Source organism: Emys orbicularis, chromosome 2 (assembly GCF_028017835.1).
Source record: "Emys orbicularis isolate rEmyOrb1 chromosome 2, rEmyOrb1.hap1, whole genome shotgun sequence".
NCBI lineage: Eukaryota > Metazoa > Chordata > Testudines > Emydidae > Emys > Emys orbicularis.
This window is the reverse complement of record NC_088684.1, coordinates 230,535,424-230,562,190: the sequence shown is the minus strand read 5'-3', so window position 1 is coordinate 230,562,190 and position 26,767 is coordinate 230,535,424. Positions and strand designations below refer to the sequence as shown.

Below are 26,767 nucleotides of genomic sequence, written 5' to 3'. Positions count from 1 at the left end.
CAGTACACTGATATAGCTGCTAAGTGGAATTTTACAGAGGTTATCAAAAGACCTGAAACTTTTAATTGGAGTAAATGTTCCAGAAGATATTGAGTTGGTGCCAGGTTTTCATGCATCCACTTAACAAATCAGTCCACTTGAGGTCAAAGCATTTTCTACTCAACTGTTATCTGGAGTTAAGTAATACCTGTTGAACCTCTAAAGAGCAAGATTTTTCCAAGGTGCACAAAAGTCCCATAAACCCCTGCAGTCAACTGCAGCAACAGAAGGTCAAAGCAGTAATTCCTGCACTCTTGTTGGGACAGCAAATCTGTGAACACTGGAAAAAGCCCGTGGACTTCTTGAGAAGTTGCAAGAGGTCTGCATGTCATTGTTGCCTTAGCCATGCTGGAATCACTAAGATTATTCTGGCCCCATCACGTCTTCTTTTTCTGATCACCTTCTAAATTAATGGGAGGATTAGGGGTTCCAGTTCAGGAGGAAAAAATATCTGATATGGACAGACTGTCCCTGGCTGTTCTCGAGCAGAACTGGAGACACTTCATATATCTAGTGACCAACAGATCAATGTCTGGAAACCACCACTGGCTGAAGAGGTCACCTATCACCACTTTCTTTACTGACCATTCATGTAGGGTGGAAAAGGAGGTTATGAAACATGCTAGTGCCAACATACAGAAGCAGAATTTCCTAACGAAGACCCTGAACTTCCTTAGATTTAATATCAGATCAAACCTTCTTCCTTTCTTTGGTATGAAGAAACATCTGGAGTATAAGCCCTGATCTCTAAATTCCCTTGGAACCTTCTTTATTGCTCCCACTTATAACAAGGATTAAATCCCTGATCTTAACATAGTCTCATGAGAGGGGCCCCTGAACACAGAAAGGAGAGGGGTTTGGTGAAGGTAGGGTCTCAACAGAAGATGTTAATACAACTCAGTTTATCTCCAGAATCCTTGTGTCTGATGTTATGGACTTCCATTTGTTGACATAGCAAAATTGTCTGTTCTCAAAGATAGGGTAGGTGCAGGTTAATTTGAAGCTCCTGGTCCTGGTGTCAAATTTGAGGCCTGCCATTTGTACCTGGAGTTGAAACTGAAGGCTGCTTTCACTTCATTCATGGTTTTAAGATTTTCTTCTGGTGCATTTGCACAGGTCTGGGTTGTTGTTGCTGAAAGTGACGTCCCTGAGAATAAAGACAAAAGATGATGGTGGATAAATGGTCTATGGTATCAGAATATAGGACCAGAGGTCCTCCTTCTCACAGGTGGAAAGGCACCTAAAGAGCATGCCACAGACCAACATTTCATCTTATTACTAAATAATTGATTTCCTTCCAAAGGAAGATCTTCCAATCTTCAACACAGTTTCTGGATAGAAAGAAAAAGACCATACGACTTTTAAACAAAGAAGTAGATGCTACCGCCCTAGCTGATTGATTGGAGAGCTTCTTTTGATGCTGAGGACCCGCTTCATTATAGTCTGACCTTCAGTTATTAACATGTTAGTCAATTTACGTTGAGTAATTGCTTTTCCAGAAGCAAATACAGAAATCTTTTCCTATAAGTGATATTGATGCTGCAACATCATTGCCGCACAATCTGTTACTCTTTTTCCAAGTGAAGCAGAATAACACTTCCTTACCAACTGCACTGACTACTGCAGCCTGCAATAGTCAATCTAATATTAGAAGAGTAACCTCCAATGGGGCAACCAGAATGTCAAATAATGGATAGATTTCCTCTGGTATTACAAATGGGAGTTTCAAAGTCATTGCCATCCTGTCTACAAGCTTGTGAAACTGTAAAGAATCCTCAGAGAGAGAGGAAGCTGAAGCTACTCCAACATTTTCATGTGATGAAAAACCAGTTTCTACGTTTGGCTCTAATTTCTGGTACTCCATCTGAAGCACAGGCTCCTCATCTTCCTCCAACAGAGGGTCAGGCACTATGGTGGGAGAACGTGAAGCTCGGATTTGATGGGCAAGTTTTTTCCTGATCTCAAAAGAGAAGGGAGTTCTTATGCCAATGATGCTATCGAGTCTCTCTACGGTGTTTAGGTGGCTGCCAATATGGCTACGCCACCCATGGTGGAATTTGCCAGTTGCTGCAGTACTCTTATTCTAATACCATATCATAACCTGGAGGTTAAGGAGGTCTATATGCTCCATATCTAGAAATACTCTCTCTTTTTTGAGGATGAAATCTAGGAAGGACTTCTGAAAACTTAGCCCAATCCTGTTCATCTCTGGATTGCAGATCTGACCTTGGAAAAAACAGAGAACCTGGCAAATGCAACATAGTGAAAGGCAAGACCACTTTACTGGCTGGGCTTGAAGGTGTTTTGGGCAGAGGTAAGGAAGTCTCTCAGGAAAACAGATACTTCATTCAATCTCTTTCATTTTTCAGGAGTGAGATCAGAGAAGGATAATTGAGAGATGTTTCGTCTTTCCTCCTTTAGATATCAAGCCTCACAGATACAGCACGGGATCCATGTGACTTATTTCGGCTAACAGTGAAACTGATGGAGCTGCATAAATTAGCGATGAAGAAATTGTTGCTGGTTCCAAGTCTATCTTTGGATCTGATCCAGTCTTTGGATCAATTAGATAAGATTTATGCATGGTCAGCACTCCTAGCATTTGGTTCAGGACCTGTTGACTGATCAGACTAATTTCCTGACTGGGACTTGGCACTGCTAGCAGGAACCTTTTAGTTCTTTGCCTTTTCCAGAACTGAAGCAGACTGATCCAATGGCTTTTCTCAGAACTTGGCCAACAGATCCTATGGGGCTCTTAGTGTTGGATCTGATGTCTTGGAAACTGACTGAGGCAGTCATGGAACTCTATCCTAGAGCACAAACTGGAGCTTTCATCATAATATTCTTTCTCTGAGCTTGTGCTTGGATCCCTTAGAGGTATCAGAGCTGAGTGGCTTCGCTGCCAAAGCTTCTTATATCAGGAGTGCTCTCAGACCAGCCTCAGAATGAACATAATGCAGACAGAAAACCTCGGACACCTCAAAGGACAGTAGCCCTCATCAAAACATGCTAAACACCTGACATTGGTGTCTGATGCTGGAAAGACCATTTGACATGATTCATAGCTCTTAAAACTACGTCTCTTTGCCTTTGAATCCACCATGAAACTGAGAGAGAACCAAGCCTAACAGCTACTTAACTAATCTAAGAAGAACTAGCCTAAACAAACTATTCTTTTCCTTATTATACCAACTACACCAAGAGTAAAATATTACGTAAGACACTAAAAATTTTTGAGAGAAAGTGGCAGATCTGAGGGATCCAGAGAAGTTCATGTCCATTTGCTGGTGAGGTTGCTAGGAACTGAGCACCATGCACCCTTTTACAGCCTCATCCCTCAGAATATTCAGAAACTCTGAGGGGAGCGGTCAGAGGGACATGCAAGCACTTTAGTGGGCACTGCCACAAGAAGGTTCCAATGTCTGATTTGGTGATCCCTTCCAGCTTTAAATTCTATGACTTTAAGTTGCATCAGCCAGCATAGCCTATGAGTGGGAATATGCAGAAGATTCTCAAATAATTCTTATTAAGATTATTCACAATAGATCTCTTTTCACCTACTCATTCATTCATTAATTCTCCTGCTCATGGAGAACACAGTGGATACTTCCAATCACCCATTTCGAGAGAGCCCAGTCTCCTGCCAATGTTCTAGCCTGATCTATATTAAGGCTGAGATGGCTCCAGCATGTATGAGGCTGTCTGCGAGGTCTTCTCCAACCAGCTTTTGCTGGAGCAAACACAAAGCAGGCAGGCTGGTATGGAGTCTGGCACACAGTGCAGATAGCCACGCCAAATGAACCAGCGTTGAGTCAGTTGGGAAGACACTGGAGGCTGGTTGGTTCAATGCCTAACATTCTTGGTTGTAATGTGATGAAACCATCATGTGCCTTTAATGTGTTGTTGCTGTTTCATATTTCATCATTGCTATTTCACCTACCCAGTCTCTCTACAAATTTACAGATGTTTGCTAGAGATGTTAGTTAATTCTTTTTAGACCAAATAGAATTTGAGGATTATGACATGCTGGCTGTTCATCAACAGGTAGGCAGACATCATCTGATGACAAAGTGGGTGAATCCTTTAGGGACTAGCTTACTTTCAAGAGTTCTGAGAGGTATTGTTTCAGGAGGAAAGGAAATACGGTTGTCAGGAAGTAAGCTGGAAGTCATGGGAGGAATATTTTCTCTCTGCTGGAAATTTGTATCCGACATTGTCGATTTCAGGCCTCTTCCATCCTACAGGCTTGAAAACCAAGACAAGCCACAGCAGCAACAAAGACTGCAGGCAGATGTTTACTCAGAACAAGTGTCCTAGTGTTCAACACCCAAATGCAGAATGTTCAAGACATGTATACTAATGCTAAAAGCTAAAAGTTTGAAACTTTGAGCTAAGGGAAGACTCAGTTATGCACTGAGAATGAATATGGATCTTGTAACGTACTTACACTTAGAGAAATTTGGCACAGAAAAAAAAAATCTCAAATTATACAAACAAGTGAGAAAAAAAAATCACACACTTTCCAAAACCAACTGTTTTCTAAAAAAAAAAAAAATTTCACTCCCAGGATTTTTCTTTTTTTTTTTTTTTTTAAAAAGACATTTTAGTGTTTGTGTGGTGTATGTGGTGCGCTTGTTTTTGGTTGTTTTTTGGGGGGTGGGTGGGAAGTAAAGGAATTTAACAGTACCATACTTCTGCAGCATCTATAACATAATGTGACAGTAGAGCCAATATAATTTACACTAAGAACTAGAAAACTCTAGTAATTACAAAATTTTGTGGGTTAGGCTTCAATCCAAAAAAACAGTTATGGAAGTGTATAGTCCCATTGAACTTAACAGAACTACTTCTATGTAGTTACATGCATGCTTTAACTGTTGGCAGGATTGGGAAACCGACGAGTAAGGATCTGATCAAATGCCCACTGATATCAGTGGAAAGACTCCCATTGACTTAAATGGGCTTTAGACCAGGCTTGAAGAGAAACAATAGCAAAGCAAGGAAAATTCCTTGCAATTTACTTTGTTCATATAGTATGATAATTGTAGATTGGTTTTTAATTTATAGAACTTCAAAATGTACTACGGTATATTTATTACACATCAAAAAATATGAAGGTTACAAAATAAAGCACTCAAAAGCTAGAAAATGCAAGAATTAAGATGGTCTTTATTCAGCCCCTTTGTGCATATGCATTATTATACAGTCTTTAATTACATCATCACATACTATTTTTTCCACAGGACTCCTTCATTCAGAATAAATACTGCTCACTTAACGAGCAGCTATTCAATATTTTGTTTCCTCCTCATTGTTGAATCTAACACTCTAGGCCTTATTTACTGCACACTACTCAAACCATGCTCTGAAGAAAGAATTAATACTTTCCTCATGGGCTTTTCTCTATGGTGCTCATCATTAATTTATGTGAGTGTTTCACAAACATTAATAAATTTTTTTTTTTAATTTTAATTAATGGAGATATCCTATCTCCTAGAACTGGAAGGGACCTTGAAAGGTCATCGAGTCCAGCCCCCTGCCTTCACTAGCAGGACCAAGTACTGATTTTGCCCCAGATCCCTAAGTGGCCCCCTCAAGGATTGAACTCACAACCCTGGGTTTAGCAGGCCAATACTCAAACCACTGAGCTATCTCCCCCCCCCCCCCCCCCATACAGTGGAGGTTAAGAATCCCTATTTTAGGGACAGAGAACTGAGGCACAGAGACATTAAGGTCAAAAGTATCCACTGATTTTGGGTGCCCAATTTGAGACACCTACGACATGGTTTTTCAGAGTACTTAACATTATACTATATAGTACCCATTGATTTCAGTTGCAGCTGAGAGTCCTCAGCATTGCTGCAAGTCAAACTGCAGGTTCTTAAGACAGACACCCATGAAATGAGGAATTACTGACCACTTGTCCAAAAGTTAGATTTTTAAGCAACTTCCCTATCTTCACACAGGCACAGAGATAGGCTCCATTTCCCCAGGACAGTATTCAACTGCCTTAACCAGACTCTCCTATCTCTTCCTGCAATCCCCTGCCTCATTCACTATTCAACCTTCCAACTTCTGCAAAAAATGTGGCGGGGTCCTATAGACTACAGTCTCCTTCACTACACAACCCTGGTCAATCCTCAGAGCAGGTCCAGCCTGGGCACTGAAGGAAGTACAAGTCCTGTGGGAAAGAACAGTATGTGACATGTAATTAAAGACTATCATAATGCAGATGCACAATGGGGCCAAATTACAGATGCCAGAATTAAGGTTGCCTATGCATTTCCTATCTTTCAAGTGCTTGACTTTGCAAGCCTAATAATGTTCTCTTACCATAGTTTGTGCACGTAATTTCCTGGGTTTTAAAAAAAGCAAACTGAAAAAAAATAGGAAGTCCATTATGTGTTGTCATATTGACATCCACATGGGTCATTAGCAAGGTTGGAAGGTTTAGATCTACACAGACCTCTGCTGCTTTAGCAGAATAACTGGTAACAATAGTAGATTGTCATCCTCTACATGGACCAACATTAGAGGCAGATGAGATACTTTACTGTCAGCAAATATCTGTGAAACACTTGGTAGAGGAATGGCGAGACTCAGGAACCATGGGCTCCATGCCAGGCTCTGGAGGGCAGTGGGCACTAGAGGACCCAGACTCTTCTGCCCATTCCCACAAGATTGACCCCTTCTGCTCCATTCCCTCCAACTTGTCCCTGCCTCAGTTCTGTCTGTCTGTCTCTCTCTCTCTCTCTCTCAACTGTCTCCTCATCCAAGTCCTATTCTCCTCACCTAGCTAGTCCTAGTCTCCACTCAGGCATTTCATCCTACTCCCCATTTCCTTACCTAGCCATTCCCAGTTTCCCCTCACCTCCTTGTCTGATCGGTCTTCCCTCTGGCCTCCAATTGTAGCCCCATCCCCACTGGCCCCCAGTTTCCATCTTCTCAGAGCTCCCCATCTAATCTTGGTGTCCCATGTCACCCCCAGCTCTTTGCCCAGCCAGTCCCAGTTTTCCCTTTCCGTTCCTCATCCAGTCTCAGTCTCCCCTCCATCAACTGGCTCTCAGTCTGCTCCCCACCCACCCACCTCCCTGTTTCCCACCATCTCTCAGTACAAGTCTCCTTATCAAGCCAGCCTGAGATGGACCCTGCCACCAGGCTCCCTGTCCCAGTCTACTCCCCGCATCCAGCCCTCCAGGTCAGGTTCTTTTTCCTTTTGCATTCAAATAATGCAGCTTCCTCCTTCATGCTACTTGCACTGAGCGGGAGGGCACAGATAGCTGAGAAATAGGCTGGCTGCTCTCAGTTCTGGTGCCTGGACCTGGCACAGCCCCAAGCAGCTGGAAACTGAAATTGCAAAGAAAGTCCTCTTAGCCTGGCAGCCCTGGGCTGGAACATGCCCATTATGGATGGAATCTTCAGAAAACTGTGAAGCTCTACCAAGTCTCTGCTGAGTATGTGTGAACTCTGGTTTCTGAAAGGCTTATTGGCCAAATTTTTCACATGTATGGCAAAAGGCACATCCCTGACAGTAACAAAGGCCACCCCCCCTTTCAAATTTCAAGTCCCTAGTGCAAAGCTTGGGGTGCATTTCAAGCCTCTCAAAGAAAAAGTCATCAATTTTTAACATGGGCAAAATAACATACTTTTCTCTAATCTTGGTCTCAAATGGCTAAACCTCTATGTTCCCCAAAAAAATCAGCCTCAGGCAGACATTTAGCATGGAAGTTTTCAATCAAAATGACTGAAGTTCTGCAAAGTTATAAGCAACAGAAAATAGGATCTTAAAATGGGAAGTGCTACCAGCTCTCCTATAACACACCTCACTAAAGTAAATTCTATTACTTTTAAAGCTGAGATGTGGGAAAAGATCTGAAGTTTTTGAGCAGATAAGGTATATTGTTTAGTGAAGTGCAGATTAAAGAGATTCTACTGTACTTTATAATTCTGTAATTTCTTCTACTGCAGGATCTCAAAGCACTTTATAATCATGAATAAACCACCATGGTGAGGTAACACAGATTATTAAGGACTTGTTCAAGGTCACAGCGAATCAATTGCAGAGCTGGAATAATAACTCTGATCTCCTGGTTTAACCACTAGAACATACTGCCTCACTACTTGCATTCTGTATTGCAAGTGAAGTAGTAAACATGAAAAATGATTTTTACATTCCTATTTCATTCTTATCAGGTCCTAAAAATCTTGTGTGTATATGAGTTAGCAAAAGATAACTAGAAAAATAATGTTCTTCTTAATCTGTAGAAATATCAGCACTTTTGAATGCCATTTTCAATGTTAACATCTAGTCATTTTTCTAAATTCACTATAGTAAAAAATGTATGCCAACATTTAGATATTAAGTATACTCCTTTAAATACAGCTCAGTCCAGACTTTTAAACTAACTGAATTTGGTCATAAACTACTAATAAATAGCAGACATCACTGAGAAAGTTTACCACTAGAAGGTACTTTTTATAATAACTGAAAATTATTAAAACAGTGGTTTGAATTAAGGAGTCTAAAATAAAGTTTAAGTACAAAAATCCCCAAATTTCAACTGAATTCTTAGCACATTAAACAGCCTGATAACATTATGCAAACTAAAAGTACATTTAACATATTTGTGCACAGAATTTTTTTCATTAACATGAACAGAACATACCAGATAAAATAAGTAGTTCAATAATTTCTGCATCTCCCAGATAGGCAGCAGCATGTAAAGGGGTCCTCTTTTCATTATCCTGTGGTAAGAGGGGGGAAAAAAGGGTGTTTTTTTAAATAAAGACATCTGTTTTAGCATTCTGTATGATTCATGAAAAAGTTAAAGAATAAAATTCCATCTCCCAAATACTGTACATTTTATATTTTAGGAAGCAGAGATATTAAACCAAAGAATCACTGAGTTATTACACTTATGTAGTCTGTAACAAACATGCTCTCACTAAGCAATTATGATAGCTCTGTACAGTCATTCAGGGCATGATCCTGAAAGATGCCAATTCCCAGGTACTTGGCACACCTCAGGATCAGGCCATAAATTAAAGCAAAATCCATTTGTTTCTTTGGGAGGGGGAAAAGTTTGGAGGAATGTAAAAGAGAGGATTTCCTAAGCAGCTCAGAGAATGTTAATACCATGAGTATCAACAGGTGTGATCTATGTTTTATGTGACAAGTTAAAGGGTAACTCATGAAACCAGGCTGTAATATTTTCATTACGGTCACAAATTTAATGGAAAATGCAAAACTTGGATGTTGGACATGAAAAAATAAGATCAGCAGAAAACATGAAATTCAAATTTTCACCAGCTTTTTGCTTACTGCATATATGCACAGAAAAGCCCGAGATGTGGATGTAATTGACAAATTGATCTCACAGATATAGAAAAGATGAAAAGTGCAGGAGACAAGTGGGAGTTAGGTATTTCTGGGTGGTCTCAGGCTAATATCCTTTTGAAGACAGTGTTTAGAATCCACATGTGAGAAATTAAAGAGGACAGCTGAGTTGGACTGAACAGAAGAAGATAACACTGACTTTCAGAAGGCTAGCACAGAATATTTCCCAAATCTGGCAAATACTGGAATTAGTTTATGCGTACGAGTTCACAGTGAAAATGGTGAAAGATCATTTTCTCATTATGTTGACTGTTAAAGGCTAACCGCAGGAAATTAAAACCTAACAAATTGCTTCTGTACAGCATGCTGTAGCAGAATTAGCTTTAAAAAAAACAAAAAAAACCCACGCTTTCAGAACAGCATTTAGGTTCATCTTCTTGAAATGTGTTGAGCTTTGGAACAAGTTACACACAAACTACGTTTGGATTCTTGGAATTTTTCAGTGAAGCCCTAAACATGCTTTAAAAGCAAGTGGAAATTCTTTGTTTTTCCCTCTAGGGGAATGTACCAAAACATTTCTAGCAGATTGCAGAAAGAACATTGTTTGCTTATAGTGGCCACTAAAATGTGTTTATTAAATTTAATGTTGCCATACTATCTATCACTTTACCATTTAAAAAAAACAAACACACACTTTTTTCACTCACGCAACAAAAGGTAGCTTTACTCATGGATTTCAGGTTAATGAACACTGGCATACAGACCTGCATTTTCAATTTTTTTTTTTTTTTAAACCACCAACATTTTTTTTTTTTGCTTGTTTTCAAATACATTCTGTTTTCAGATTTAAGTAAATCCCCAAAGCAATTTCTCATCTCGTTCTCCAACCCCCAAGGTACTTTCAGAGCTGCAGTGCATGGAGGGGGGCGGCACATTTTAGTGTTTATTACTCAAAGATAAAAGTCAGCATCTCAAAATTCCCTAAAGTAGTTGAAGTTACTTGGCAGTTAGCTTCAAATGCACTCAAATGTGGGATTATGGCAGTTCAGTAGCAATGATATAGTTACATGGCTGAGAAGACACCTATTCTAAAAGTGCCTTATATTTTTCTTCTTTTTTTTTTCTTTTTTTTAAGGAAAATTAAAAGTAACAAACTACTCTCTCATGCTTGATCTCCACCCAAAAGAGAAAATGAATTTAGAAAGTTCCAGAATTTATCCAGCAATTATAGCAATAGAAAAATAAAGGTTTCTACTCTTGTTTTTTTTCTCCTCTTGGATAATTGAAAACTGACTGCTACTGAATTTCAAACCTAGCATTGACATAACCTTGAATGAGGAATCTATGATTTGCCTTGTTTAAATATTTATTCTGAAATAAAAGGTAACAACATTTCAAAATAGGAACACACAAGTAATGTGACAGAGTTGTCATAATTTGGCTTATTGTTAGAGAGGTGAAACAGAAAAATGGAGAACAACATTCATTATACATCAGGTTTATAAATCTACAAAGAAAGAATTTTAACTTAAATGAGTGGATTAAACTATTTTAAACACATGCTATTAGGGAGTATGATATGCTTGAAATTCAAAAAGCATTGAGTTGAATGATCACCTAATCCTATCAAAAAGTAACTAATGTCAAATTCTACCCACTTTAATTCAGGACCAAACAGGACAAAGATGGGCCACTAGGAAACTGGCTCTTGATTATCTACACAAACAAACACCAAATACAACAAGACTTGTGTTTTCTTAAAGACCCAGCTCTTGGAGTCATGTTACTAAGTAAGAATCTTAGGTTCCATTAAGAAAAGTTTCTAGTCTTCAGAGTTGTGGAGAAAAGGTTGAAAACATGAACTCTAAATAAAAAGAACCCAAATTGTGGGTTTAAATGTGATTTTTAGGGCAAATTCACATTTTTAATCCTAACTCATGATTTTGAATCTTATCAATAATTATTAAATCCATCCAAACATTTATATGTTTTTGCGTTTTAATGGGATTAAGCAATACCGTAAAAATTCATTTCAAACATGAGCTTAGATGAAAAACAGAAAGATTAACTGTTGTTCACTAATGCACAATTAGAACTGTGCATAGAAGATTACAGGAACCACGGCCAATGGGAATTGCAGGGGTGGTGCCTGTGGATGGGGCAGTGCTCCGAGCTGCCTGGCCACGCCTCCGTGTACTATGTAGGAGGCGGAGGGGAGTCATGCCGGCTGCTTCCTGAGAGTTGTGTGGAGCAGGGGAAGCCCCCGACCCCGCTCTCCGGCGGGAGCTGAGGGCTGGATTAAATGGTCTGACAGGCCGGATGTGGCCCGTGGGCTGTAGTTTGCCCACCCCGATCTAAAGTATTGTTAGTAATATAAATTAAGGAAAACAGGTTTCTAAAAATCCTCAAAATATCCTATGATGTTTAGTTGGCCTGTCCCTTAAATAAATTATTGTGGTAGACTGGATTTATAATGCTCATCCCATTCTTCTATTCAAATATGGTGTGCAGAAGTCTATATTGAGTATGATGCTCAAAAACCTATTTGTGTATATTACCAATGTTTCCTGCATGAGCTAGGACTGATGAAAGGGTGTGGGGCACTAAGCCAAGGAATAAATCTTCAAGTCTTCAAGCTCCATGCCCTCCCTTCTCTTCTGCAGAACCTTAAGGAGAGCTCTTCCACAGCTCCCCTTCATCATTGGCTGGTGCAGTGGGAGCTCCCCCTTCTGTTTCAATCTACCTTAAGTAGGGGGTTTTAACCATTTTGCTGACTTGGATAGGATCACCATCTTGACGCTGGACAACTCCAAAAACTAATTACACATAGTGGCTTAAGAGTTATATGTATTTTAAAGTATAAAGTGCCCTATGAGTTTTACCTATTTGTGCCAATGCATTTTCTGAGAAGTAACATGCAACAATAGCAGCCATTTTTATGACGTCAAAGTTGACAGCTCCTTAGAGAAGGGACCCTGTCTTCCAACATGTTAATACAGTGCCTTAGCACAATCCCCCAATTCTGATTGCAGCTTCTGAACGTTACTGAAATATAACAATCACCTTCCATTCACCCTCCAAATAATCAAGCATCTACTAAATCTGAACATTTTGAACTGCAACATTTGTTAAAGTATGAATCCAACCTTCTTCCCACTAAGCCTTTGTTCATAAATTCCTCTTTATCCTATTTTAACTCCAAAAAGAGGAATTACAAAAAAATGGGGAAGCTAGTTAAATGTGAGTGAAATGCCTGCAAGCTGCGTGGAAGCTATTTAAAAACACCATAACAGAGGCTCAAACTAAACATATGCCAGTCACATCAATGTAATTAAAGTTATATCGTTTCATACCCAAAATAAAACTTTATTTGGAGGAGTGGAGTATCTGTTACAAGTATTCAGTCAGCTGGTAAACATTTTATTTTAATGTATATGGTAACTATCTTTATACAATTTTTTAAAAGGTAGAAATTGAACCTTAAGTGGAAAACGTTTGCGCAAAGAACATTTGTGAGTAAATGAACTGTTCAAATTTTAGAAATTTTTCTTCTTTATGTGAAGTAGGCCAAGCATCAGATATTTCCCAATGCCTTTCTATCTAACAGACTCCTCGTCATTAGCATCTGTATAAATAAAACAGTTTCATGCAGAAAAGGGGCAGAGAACTTTTACTATATCCTTTTCAGCTAACATATAGTATCCCAAACTTCAGAAGGAACGGGGGAAAGACATAGAGAAGCTGGCCTGACCAGGACAGGAGAAAGGCATCAGAGCTAGCGCCCCTCCCCAGGCCCCCCCAGAAGCAGAACCAGGGGCATCGTCGGTTCTGCCGAGCCGCGAATAGGTCCACCTGGGGAGTTCCCCACCTTCAGAAGAGCCGGTAGGCCACTTCTGGGTGGAGGGACCACTCGTGTTGCGAAGAAAAGTCCCTGCTCAAGCAATCCGCCCTCTCGTTCCAGGCACCCAGTAGGTGGAAGGCCTTCAGGTGGAGGTCGTGGGCTATGCAGAAGTCCCATAGCCTGAGGGCTTCGCGGCAGAGGGCAGAGGATCGGGCCCCACCTTGCCTGTTGATATAGAACATCAAGGCCGTGTTGTCTGTGAGGACCCTGACTATCTTGCCCTCCAGGTGCGAGCAGAAGGCAATACACGCCAGCCACACCGCCTTGAGTTCCTTGACATTTATATGTAGGGTCAGGTCTTGAGCCGACCACAGACCCTGGGTCTGAAAGTTCCCCACATGGGTCCCCCAACCCAGGTCCGACGCATCGGACACCAACTCCAACGATGGGGCCCTGTCCCTGAACGAGCATGTTGTTTCAGGCGGACCGCCACCGTAGTAAGGCGATCACAGAGTCCGGCACAGTGAGGACCTTATCCATCCTGTCTGTGGTCTGGGAGAACTTCGAGGCCAACCAGAGCTGGAGGGGCCTCATCCTGAGTCTGGCATGACGGACCACATACGTGCACGCCGACATGTGACCCAACAGTTGCAGGCAAACCCTGGCTATTGTCACCGGGAACCTTGCGACTGACTCAATGAGCTCTTTCAGGGTCTCGAATCTGTCTGGCAGGAGAGACGCCCTGGCCGACTCTGAGTCCAGGAGCACCCCGATAAACTCTATGCATTGGACCGGGACTAATGTGGTCTTGGTGTTGTTTACCAACAGACCCAAGGCAGTGCACATGGACAGGAGGAGCACCACGTGATCCCTCACCTGCGAACAGGAGGTGCCCTTGACAAGCCAATCATCCAGTTAGGGTAATATCTGGACCCCCCAACGTCGGAGGTAGGCCGCTACCACGGACATGCATTTTGTAAACACCCTGGGGGCAGTGGACAGACCAAATGGGAGGACCGTGAATTGGTAACGATTCTGTCCCACCACGAAACGGAGGAAGGGTCTGTGCCCTTCGAATATGTGGATGTGGAAGTACACGTCCTGTAGATCGAGGGCAGAGTACCAGTTCCTGGAATCCAGGGAGGGGATGAAGGCGGCCAGGGAGACCATGCGGAACTTCAGCTTCACCATGTACTGGTTCAGAGGACCATGGTGGACATCGGAGGATGGGCCTGAGCATCCCTTTGGCCTTCGGGATGAGGAAATAACGGGAGTAATACCCCTTGCCCATGAACTCCTTGGGCACCGCCTCTATTGCTCCTAGTCCTAGGAGCTGCCCCACCTCCTGCTCGAGCAGAGCATCGTGCAAGGAATCCCCCCAGGAGGGATGGGGGTGGTTGGGCGGGGAGGAAAAAAACTGGAGGGTGTAACCCCGGGAAATGTGTTGAGGACCCATCGGTCCGAGTTCAGCCACTACCATTCCGGGAGGAAAGCACACAACTGGTTGGAGACGGGAAGCTTCATTGGGGGCGGATCCCTGATGAGAACTGCCGGGGTGCCCCCAAGCGTCCCGCCAAAAACGCCTTTTCCCCGCCTGCTTGCCCTTAGAGGACCCAGGCTGGGGGCAGGCCAAGACTGCCTCTGAGGGCATCTCTTATAGGCCCGCTGCTTCTTATGGGCGGCCTCGTACTTCAGGAGGGCGGCCTGGGTGGGAGTGTGCTGCGGCTTTAATTTAGGTTTTGCCGGAGCTGGGACATAGAGGACCAGAGTCTGGAGGGTCGTGCGGGAGTCTTTCATTCCATGCAGCCTTGTATCTGTTTCCTCCGCAAACAGAGCTTTCCCATCAAACGGGAGATCCTGCATGGAAGACTGCGCCTCGCTGGACAGCCCTGAGAGCAGGAGCCATGACACCTGTCTCATGGACACCACGGAGGCCATTGATCGTGTGGCTGTGTCCGCAGCATCTGAGGCTGCCTGCAGGGATGCCTTAGCGGCCACTGCCCCTTCCTCCACTAGTGCCTTAAACTCCTTCCTATTGTGCTGCCGGAGGGAGTCCTCAAACTTAAGCAGGGAGCCCCACAGACTGAATTTGTACCGGCCCAGGAGAGCCTGATGGTTCGCCATTCGTAACTGGAAGCTCAAAGATGAATAAATGTTGCTTCCGAAAGAGTCCAGTCTCCGAGAGTCTTTGTTCTTTGGGGTCGGGGCTGGCTGACCCTGCCGTTCCCTACGGTTGACCGACTCGACCACCAAAGAGTTGGGCGCCGGGTGGGTATACAAGCACTCATACCCCTTAGTGGGTACAAACTACTTGCGTTCTGTCTTTTTAGAGATGGGGCCAACGAGGCCGGTGTTTGCCACAGGGCATTTGAAATCTTAGCCACCCCTTCATGGAAGAGCAAAGACACCCTACCCGGTGCCGATAGGGACAACACGTTAAACAGGGAGTCCGAGGGCTCCTCCATCTCCTCTGCCTGGAGGTGTAGGCTTGCTGCCACCTTCTTTAAGAGTTCTTGGTGGGCCCTAAAGTCCTCCTGCAGGACGGATGGGGGCGGGGCCGCAATCACCTCCTCCGGGCGGGGCGAAGAGGCCGGTGCGGTTCTCTGGGTGTCGGCCGGCACTGGAGGGTCCACCACCTGGTCGGACTCCGGGCACGGTGCAGAGGACATACGTCCCACCGACTCCTTTCTCGGGGGGTCTGGAGAGGAAGGCAGACGGTGCTTCCGAAGCTCCGGCCATTGAGCGAGCTCCCACCGGGTGCTGCGCTGGAGGCCACAGTGCCCACTGGTACCATTCGGCCGGCCACGATGCTCGGTGCCACTGCACCTGCTGTGGCACCAGCGGCGGGGCCGGCTGTCCAGCCCGTCCCATCAAAGGACGGCTGCGAAGGGAGACCAGGCTGGCGTAAGATTCGCTGCTGTCTCTGGACCGGGAGGAGCAGAGGTGCCAGGATCTACGATGGCCACGGGACTGCCATCTCTACGTGGAGGACCGGTACCGATGGAAATAGCTGCTCCGCGAACGGGCTCGATGGGCGGACCCGCGACAGCGAGACACCGGCGATCAACGCCCGGGGCTGCGGTGTCTTGGCGGAGACTTGGGGCGGGAGTCCAAGCGGGAACGGCGTCGACAACCATGCCATGACCGACTGCGGTACCCTCTCCGAGACGAGGACCGATGGCGACGCCTGCCACGGTCCAATCGATATTCGCTCCTTGAGGACGAGCGGTGCCACGAGTCCCGAACGGACGGAACCCAGCCAGCCAGTCTGGTCAGCGTCGAGGGCAATCCACCTGGACTGAGACCGGTACTTCATTTGATTCTACATTTTCTTTCACATACTGTGCCCCTCCCCCCCCCCCCCCCCCCCCCCCCCGTATGACCTGTTCTATCCTGTTCTGGGCAGAATTTCCACCCCTCACTCAGGTTATAGAAAAGATATTAGTCCTGTTTGCCCAGGATACAAATCACCCAATTCCAGAAAGTATAACTTTCTTTACAAGGAAAAAGACTTTAATTTTACACTTTGCTATAGAGCTTATATAACTCCTAAAGGCCAAGAGCTATAAATAGACTCCGCACCGTTTCTTGGCATAGCTTCTGCATTGGTTCCTTATTTACTCATTCTTACAGGTCTGCACAGCAAGCAGGGTTTTCACATTTCTCTCTCAGTATTTTGGAACCCATCCTTCAGAAAGATAACAGCTCTGTGCACCCGTTAACTTCTGGAAGGACTAACCCTCAAAAAGAATTCTCTTTGATTCAATTTTTTCAAAACTCCAAATAAGTCAGATTGTTTTCTTAAAATGGCTTATGTTAACACTTTCTGCCAATGCATTTTCACCTTTATGCTCCCTGCACATTCTGTAATATTGCTACCATTTTGGCAGTCCTATCTGATCAGGCTTTTACATAGTGCGAGTACAGTTCATCGAATATTCCCATCCTAGATGCCATCCTGAAAACAGTTTATGCACAAGTTTAACTTTGCCCACATGAACAGCACCATTGAATTGAATGGGACTCCTCAGGTGAGTAAAGTTAAGCACATGCCTATAAATCTGCAGGACGGAAACCATTCCATAATGAGAATTTGGGCATCTTAGAGGGTTTTTTGTTATTACATGAAATGGAGAAAGATAATTGCCCTCCACATCTTTTGATCTTGATCTTATAAGTCCAAGATTCCTTAGCAAGATTTCTCCCCTCACCCCCACAAGCATTTTAGGACTGTTACCTTGCACAGCATTAAATACAGTAATCCTGATGGCCCAGACTACATCTCAAAATACCAAACTGTCAATAATATTTTATTCAACATCATTCCAAATGGAACTCTCATATTTTCAAAACAGATGTGGAAAGCAGATATATTAACACCTAGAAACAAACTTCACTTTGGTCTTTTTTAAATAATACAATTAATGGTTTGAAATGCTTAGCTGCAACTTATAGCAGAAAAAAATCAGGTTTAATAGAAAAAGTTGGTGGCAAATAATACATTTATGAAATATGCCTCTAGTAAGAACACAAGATTAAAAAAAAATTCTGTTATATAGTTTGTGAATATAATACTCATGGGATTTTCATAATGAAGGCATGGATGTCAGAGACATTCCATTACATAAAACTGCCTGTACTTGTGCAGAGACTAGAATAGAGGATCCTAAATATGTCGTCTTGCTCTGAAATCTATGGGGAATATATGCAGACATGAATAAAAGGAAAATATGAATAGTGGAAAAACAGTACAATACAGTTACTGTTTCCATTCCATTAAGAGAGCACACCACACTAGGTAAGGTATGTAGACCTCCATCCTAGTTTAAATCCACCAAATTATTTTCAGGCCAGTGACACCTTTGTCCAGAAAATCTGTTTTTGTTGTCAAGGGCCCAATTTTTTTTAATTTTTTTTTTAATTGCACTGACTACTGCCAGAGCTGAAACTATTGTACATCTACCCTTTATTAGACACTGGCATCTCACTAAAGGAAGATGGTCTGTGGGTAGGACGAGGGATTTTGTTTTGTTAAAGTATCTTTCAACTTCCTAAAGTGAAACACACTTTTTGCCATGCATAAACTACAAAAATATTACAGTTCTCTTATTTAAAATGAGTTCTACAGCTGCGTAAGTTCAGCAGACCTAGCTCATATTCTTCTGAGAATGAGCAAGGTCATTCCAGTAGCAGGCCTTTGCACTGGTTCCATGTACCTTAAACACTGCAAAAAACAAAGATATAATCCTGGCTAGTATGGCTAATGAAAGTGAGAGAATATCAGATGAGAAAAGTTATATGGCTGATATAAGAGCATACATTATGAGAGAGCAATAAAAAACCCTCAAACGTAAGGCTAAACCCTCAAACATCAGGCTATCCCACTGCATAGGAAAAATAGGAACTATGGCAAGATACCACCCTGGCTTAACCAGGAGATCTTCAATCTTTCAGATCTGAAACTCACGGCACAAAATGAGATTAAACTAGAGATATAAAGGATAACAAAGCATTCTACAAATACATTTGAAGCAAGAGGAAGATCAAGGACAAGACAACAACAGAAAATGTGTAAAGGGGTAGAAGTGCTAAATGTCTTTTTTTGTTTCAGTTTTCACCAAAAAGGTGAGTAGCCATCAGATTCCTAAGATAGTGAATACCAGTGTAAATGGGGTAGGATCTGAGGCTAAAATAGGGAAAGAACAAATTAAATATTACTTAGAAAAGTTAGATGTCTTCAAGTCAGCAGGGCTTGATTAAATACATCCTAGAATACTCAAGGAACTGACTGAGGAGATATCTGAGCCATTAGCATTTAACTTCAAAAACTCATGGAAGACCGGAGAGATTCCAGAGGCCTGAAACAGGGCAAATTAATGCCAATAGTTAAAAAGGGGAATAAGGACAACCCGGGGAATTACAGACCAATAGCTTACCGGGAAAGATAATGGAGCAAATAATTAAGTAATCTATTTGCAAACACCTAGAAGATAATAAGGTGCTACAGAACAATCAACATAGATTTGTCAAGAACAAATCATGTCAAACCAACCTAATAGCTTCTTTGACAGGGTAACAAGCCTTGTGGATAAGGGAGAAGCAGTAGATGTGGTATATCTTGATTATAGCAAGGCTTTTTAATATAGTTTCACATTACCTTCTCATAAACAAACTAGGGAAATATAGCCTACTATAAGATAGATGCATAACTGGTTGGAAAATCATTCCAGAGTAGTTATCAATGGTTCACAGTCAAACTGGAAGGGCATATAGAGTGGGGTCCCACAGGGATCGGTCCTGGGTGCGGTTCTATTCAACATCTTTATCAATTATTTAAATAATGGCATAGAGTTTACACTTAAAGTTTGCAGACTATACTAAATTGGGAGGGGTTGCAAGTGCTCTGGAGGATAGGATTACAATTCAAACTGGAAAATGGTCTGAAGTAAGCAGGATGAAATTCAATAAGGACAAACGCAAAGGACTTCACTTTGGAAGGAACAATCAATTACACAAATACAAAATGGGAAATGATTGCCTGGGAAGGAGTATTGCAGAACGGGATCTGGGGGTCATACTGGATCACAAGCTAAATATGAGTCAACAGTGTAACACTGTTGCTAAAAAAGCAAATATTCTGGGATTTACCAAGAGAATGTTGTAAACAATACACGGGAAGTAATTCTTCCACTCTACAATAAGGCCTCAACTGGAGTATTGCATCCAGTTCTGGACGCCACATTTCAGGAAAGATGTGGACACATTGGAAAAAGTCCAGAGGAGAGCAACAAAAATGATTAAAGCTCTAGAAAACATGACTTTTGAGGAAAGATTGAAAAAACTTGTAATGTCTGGGGAAGAGAAGACTGAGGAGGGATATGATAACAGTTTTCAGTACCTGTAAAAGGTACCTCGTTACAAGGAAGGGGGTGAAAAAATTCTCATTAATCTTTGAGGATAGGACAAGAAGTAATGGGCTTAAATTGCAGCAAGGGAGGTTTAGGTTGGACATCAGGAAAAACTTCTTAACTGTCAGGGTAGTTAAGAATAAATTACCTAGGAAGGTTGTGGAATTTCCATCATTGGAGGTTTTTAAGAACAGATTAGACAAACACCTGTCAGAAATGGTCTAGTTATTACGTAGTCCTGCCTTCAGTGCAGGGGGCTGGATTAGAACTAGATGACCTACTGTGGTCCCTTCCAGTCCGACACTTCTATGACTCCAATGCAAAAAAACCAGCAAACAAGCTGTACCCAAGCTAATGTTAAAACTCCCCAAAAAGTGCTTCTAACACTTCAGAAAGCATATTCTTTTATCTGGAGTATTCCTTTGGCACAGCAGGTAGAAGAATCCAAAGAGAGGAGAAATCTGTCATTACCTAACACTTGTGAAAAGGAGGAGGGACTTATGATCAGGCACCCGCAGTATGTTGATAAAAATAAAGCACTGCTAAGCAATCCTCCCCCCCATAAAGTTACAAGTGAATTAAAGATCAGTATCATAGATAACTATATCTTATTCAGTAAAATGTTTTATCCAAACAAACAAAATTGAAGAGGTAAATTTAGGGAGGAAATGGATATTATCTTGTGGATGAAGGGGAAGGGAAAGAAGACAAGGCTCCTTAAAAAAAAGGCAAAAAAGGGCAAAAATTCCAAAAAACATGTATAGTGTCTAATAGATACATGCTTTGTCACAGCCCTGGCCAAGTCCCCCTAATGGACGGTCGCTAGATTATATTAAATCTGACCCACCCTTAGGATCCCATGAGCATCCAAGCCAGCTGGTTCTGAGCAGAGTCCAGACACTATCTCTAGCTCTGAAGCTCTAGGTACAACTCCCTGTCTGAAACCCTTCCTTGGGATGTGTGACTTTGCAATTCAACCACCCTAAATCCCAATATCAGTGCCAAGACTTTGCAAATTACCCGTCACCGATGCACAGTCCTCCAAAATTTCCCATTCAATGGGCACTCTGGTTTACAGGCAACTCTTCAGGAACAAAGACTTTACAAAGGAACTTTGCCAAGGAACACCTGACTCTGATAGTACAGGATCATTACAGATCTAGACAAAAACATTTGAACACAACCTTCCACCTCCCAACCCCATGGCCATCCGACTCCTTAGCCCTTGGACAGTGTCTTTGGGGTAAACCAGAGCATCTCCTCCCCATCTCTTCCAGCTTTGTCTTCTGTTTCTGGTGTTAGAATGGTTCCCTTGCTTAAGAATGTCATTTATAAAAGCAGTTTGACACTTAAACAAAAGCAAACCAACAACTCTGTTGTTTCACTCAGGATGTTCCACGCTCCAAATCTCCCTCCTCCCCTCAACTTGTGGGGCAGAAAGTTGTTAAAAGTCAATAGCTCTGCTAGTAGGAACCCCACTGTCCCACCAGGATATAACCATTCATGGCTGATACCCCGCTTTCCAGACACAATCTGCTCCTCCTACAAAATGCAAGTTCCAATCCACACTGAAAGTTCCAATCATAAATGTTATTCATAAAGCAAAAAGGAATTCATACATTGACAGACATTCTCCAAACTGTCAAAAATATACTAGTATGCTCAAGTACCAAATCTTCCAAAAATATTTTTACTAAAAAATTAAAATTTTAATCCAATTTTTTCATGGCTCCTTAAACCTCTGGCTCAGGTCATGGATGAAGAAGCAGTCTATAATACAGCTAGGCTGAGAACTGTTAGTTTTGTAGATTATGACCAAAACCTGGATTTGGTACCACAAAGAAATTGGGAGCCTTTGGAGAGCACATAGAACCGGTGCCACGTGTTCTTGACAGCTCATTCTAGTAAGGAGCAGACCACCATGTTCTGCAGAAGCTGGAGCTTTTGCTTCCACCTTCAACCCTAGACATAGTGAACAACAGTAATCTAGCCTGGAGGTGATAAAAATATGTATCACTGTGGTTATATCCTTGTCAAAAAAGGACAGCTTCCTAGTAAGCTGAAGGAGGAATAAGAGGACAGATGCTTTCCATAGAAGGAAAGGCCAGTACCCATCAATATCACATCCATATTACTTCGGTTGTTTCAGCATTCTTCATCCAGAAACTTCTCTTCTGTAGGCACTGCAATTTTTTTATATTTTCTATAAAGTTTGTTGTAAAGGAAAGATACAGTGGGGTGCCAACAACAAAGTGCCTGGGGGTGCTTCAAAAAAAAGAATCAGCAGGCAGGCTCTCAGAATTTACTGATATGAATACTGAGAACAGGACAGATCCCCACCAGACATATACATTGGGAAGAGAAGGAGTTGCCTGTAACCAGCCTCTGGGCCCTGTTAAAGAAAGAAGTGTTGTAATTCCACTAGGCCATGTAAGTGATTCAGCAGTGACTTGCGATCAACAATGTTGAAAGCTACAAAGACTGAATAGTATGAGACTGAGGTCTGAGCTCTATCATAGCCATAAGGCCCATTGGTGCTACCAAGGCCATCCTCATGACAAGATCCAGTCCAAAAACCGGAGTGTGAGGAATTCAAGAAGATATCAGCACACATGAAAGATGATACTGGAGTTCATGCATCTCAAAGTTATTCCTGAGAGGAAATATTGTGTCCATTTTATAAATAAAGGAACATAACTTAGTGACTTACCCAAAGTTACAAAGAGTCGGTGGCAGAAGAGAGAAGAGAACCCAACTAATCAGCTGGTTTGGGCTTTGGCCAAAAGAAAAGTTTTAAGAGGGGAAACACTGAACACCAAGTCTGATGTAGCTTTTAAAATGGTACGAATTACTTTGGGCTTGTCTATACTTAACACAGTGCAGCTACATTCCTGTAGCACTTCAGTGTAGACTCTACTAATGCCAACAGAAGGGCTTCTCCCATCAGCATAGGTAGTCCACTTCCCCGAAAAACGTTGATGGAAGAATTCTTCCATTGACTTAGTGCTGATCTACACCGTAGATTAGGTTGGTATTGCTGTGTTAACTTTTCATACTCCAGAGAGGCGTAGCCATACTGAAGTTCCTAGTGTAGACCAGGCCTTAATAAGGATAAAGAGTCATTTTCCAAAACTGAGTAAAACATAAGGCTGCTTTGTGGTACTCAAATCTCAAAAGGCAGAGGAAGTCTAGAAACCATAGTCTGTCCCATAATCTTAAACAAAATCTTAAAGAGGAAGATATTTACTGTACACTAGTTAAATTTTGAGGAAAATGTCACTAAAAAAGCTTGTGGAGTATTCTTTACTTCCCTTGCTATTATATTTGAGAGGTATGGAAAGGAATTTTGTCCTTTGTATCCCAGCTTCTTCTACTGCTTAATCCCACAAGGAAGTCAACCCTAAATTTATAATCAAGAAGTTTCAGAGGGAACAAAAAACACTACCTAAAGCAGAGCTTTCTATAATCAGCAAAGACAGAAGACACAATAAAGTTCACTAGGAACCTTGCTAGGTCATCAATGTAATTTACCTTGGCAACTCTTAGATATTATTATAAATTAGAGCTATACAAAATCCTAAAATAGAGCTGATAAACTCTTACGGTTAACTTTAATACATTGGAGATAATCTATTCAGCATATTTGTGCAAGTACAAATAACCTTTTTGCAATTAAAGAATTAAGAGAGTCAATAAGATGGCTACACAGTTCTGTATTTCAGTATCCTAAAAACTCCTCTGCCTGGAGACCGACACTACGTATCTAAATTTTAGTGAGGCAAAAAGACAACTTATTTCCAGAATCACATAAAGAAGGAAATAGGATATCTAATTATTCATTATAGAGGATACACTTTAATAAGCAGCCCAAGCTATCCAATGAAAATAAGTAGGAAGTCCACAACTTTATTAAAAGGAGACTACTGTAATAACTATACTATTAACCCAATTTTTTCTTCAGAAACCAGTAGGTATTCTTTGCGGTTTAAACTTGTTGTGGGTGCCTAGTTCTCCCTTGAATAACTAATAGGGCTCCTAAGCCCTCAAAGTTCATGTAATCAGATTTCAGACCTACAGGACTGAATCCTCCTAGTTCCTATGTTGCATATTGCTCACTCTCTTACTGGATCAAACTAGTAGTCCATAATTGTCCAGTATCCTACCTCCAGTAGACGCCAATACCAGATGCTTCAGAAGAAACCGGTAAGAAACCGTGCCATGGGAAATTGTACAATAGCCTGCCTCTATGGAAAGCTTCTTCCTAACCCCCCTCAGTTAGAAGTTATCTTAGCTCATGAAGCATGAAAATTGACATCTTCCAAAAACATATTTTCCTCTTTATTTTAATCTTACCAATGTAACTCTGGATGTTCTCATAACCCCGTGAAGTGTTCAAACTCTTCTTTAAATCCTGCTAAAGCTTAATAATATTTTGAGATAATGAGTTTCATAGCCTAATTTTGTGTTGTTTTAAAAAGTATTTACACATGCTATCCACCTATCCCCCATGCCATAGGAAGTGGCAGCCAGGACTGGGGCTGCCAAGCTCGTGTGTCTACCAGTGGCTGGTGATGCAAGGGGTGTACAGTTCTGGGTCGCTGTCCTCATCATCATCACTGGAGAGAGGTGGCGCTGAGGCCCCTGGGTTGATGATCAAGCTCGGTCCGGGCCTCGCTGGGGTACCGTTGGTACCGAATAGGGGGGTCCCTGGCATAGAAGAAACTGCCAGGTCTGCCTGTTTAGTGAAAAGTTGCAGTACCGGAAACTCGGTGCTGGCGATGGCAGTGCAATCTGAGAGGAGAGGGTCAGAACTGTCAACGCTAAGGTCTTGCTGAGCTGCGTACGTGCAGCAAGTGGTGCCATTACCGTGATCGGTGCCGAGATGTTCTTTGGCATGGTTGGTGCCGAGCTAGGGAGCTTGGCTTTAGATCACGATGACTGAGACTGGTGTTCGGTCGCCTTTTTAGGGACAGGGTCCTTGGAAGCAGTCTTGGTAGTGGAGCCCTTGTTTGAAGCTGCTGCTGGCAACCGTTGGTCAGGAGGCAGCCTGGACTCTGGGTCGGGGGCGGGCCTGAGGGATTTCTCCATCATGAGTCATTTAAGTTGGCGGTCCCTGGCCTTTAGTGTCCTGGCAATCAGATTGTTACAATGGAGGACACTTTTGAGGAATATGGGTCTCTCCGAGACAGCAGATGCACTGAGTGTGGCTGTCTGAAACAGATATCGATAGCCAGCAGGTCAGGCAGTGTTTAAATCCCGGGGAACCAGGCATGCCTGAGGAAGGTCCAGCTCTGGAGAAGAACAGGGTAGCCCATTTATAAGCAGTCATTGGCGGAGGGGGAAAACTACCCTAAACATTTTTTGTTTTTGTTTTTTAATATGGAAAAAATTAAAAGTAATAACTGAAGTTAACTAGAATAGAGGGGAATACAAGAAAAGGAAGGAATATGAACTATCTATAGAGTTGAAGGGGCGCTGCTGTCGCTCTGACTCAAGTCCAGGGCAGTAGAGAAGGAACTGGAGGTCAGTTGGCTGCACATGCTAGGTAGCCACTCGGAACGGCACGAGACGGCTGCCATGTGTGTGCAGCCAACCGGGGCACTGCTACTACAAATCTCTGATTACAAGCACAGGGCACCAAGACACCTAAAATGGAGCACCCACAGGGACACTCCTTGAAGAACATTATTTTCCTGGTAAAACAGGTGTATCAATATTGTATGTAACATGTGCCAGAGTTAGAAGGGCCAACCCACTTTTTCAGAGACAAAGACACACTAGCACCCCAGACAGGTGTTAAAGAGTGATCACCGGCATAGGTGGCCATTCTTCAGCAACGGGAAGATGTAAACAAGAAGTTTACATTGCATCACAGGAACATTTCAAACCTCACATCCACAATGAACTACGTGTCACCATGACTAAACAAAGATGTTTCTAGCACAAGAAACTGAGTTACAAAAGGGGGAGGAAAACACTTTACTTCAACCTCTCCGCTCATGACATCAACAACTCTCAAAGAACTGAACTAAGGGGGAGTGATCCCAGGCTGAACAGAGACCCAGCCTTTGAAATTTACAGCAGCATATGGTGAGACAAGGTGCTTTTAAGGATACTTCGCTTGTTAAGTTAAGAGTAATATGCAAGCTAATACCTATTTCTTTTGTAACCAATCTTGACTTTTATGCATTATCACTTGTAATCAATTAAAATCTTAGGAGGTTAATAAACTTGTTTTATCTTAACCAGTGTGTATTTGGATTAAAGTGTCTAGTAAACTCCATAGGGGATAATAAGGTTGGTGCATTATCATTTTCCTTTGATGAAATGACATACTTTCTATGACCTTGCATTGCTCAGTAGCATGCTGGACAGTACAAGAGACACATTTCTGAGGGAATATATAGGACTAAGAATTTGTAGGGTCTCTCATGAGTGATCATCAGAGTGTTCATGTATTTAGCTGGGAGTGAATCTGCATGCTGAAGGCTGCATTAGCAGGTCATGGTTGGCTGTTCTGGCAGTAAAGCCATGTAAAAAGCACCCCAGGCTAGAGAGTTAAGGGGACACTACTGTTCAACAGTTCAGTTTGTACCTTGGGGGATTTCACATTGTGGACCAAAGTCTTTTTCCTTTCCTCTC

At 42.4% G+C, this 26,767-nt stretch overlaps 1 protein-coding gene across 2 annotated transcripts in view; it reads right to left on the bottom strand.

Annotated features, from left to right (window-relative positions):
- Positions 1-26,767, bottom strand: part of ANKRD28 (ankyrin repeat domain 28) — a 124,947-nt gene that overhangs the window by 86,823 nt on the left and 11,357 nt on the right. For both annotated transcript variants that reach the window (XM_065397814.1, XM_065397815.1), the window contains exon 3: positions 8,706-8,784. In XM_065397814.1, the coding sequence (XP_065253886.1) occupies positions 8,706-8,784 (79 nt within the window). The remainder of the gene's footprint in view (positions 1-8,705; positions 8,785-26,767) is intronic.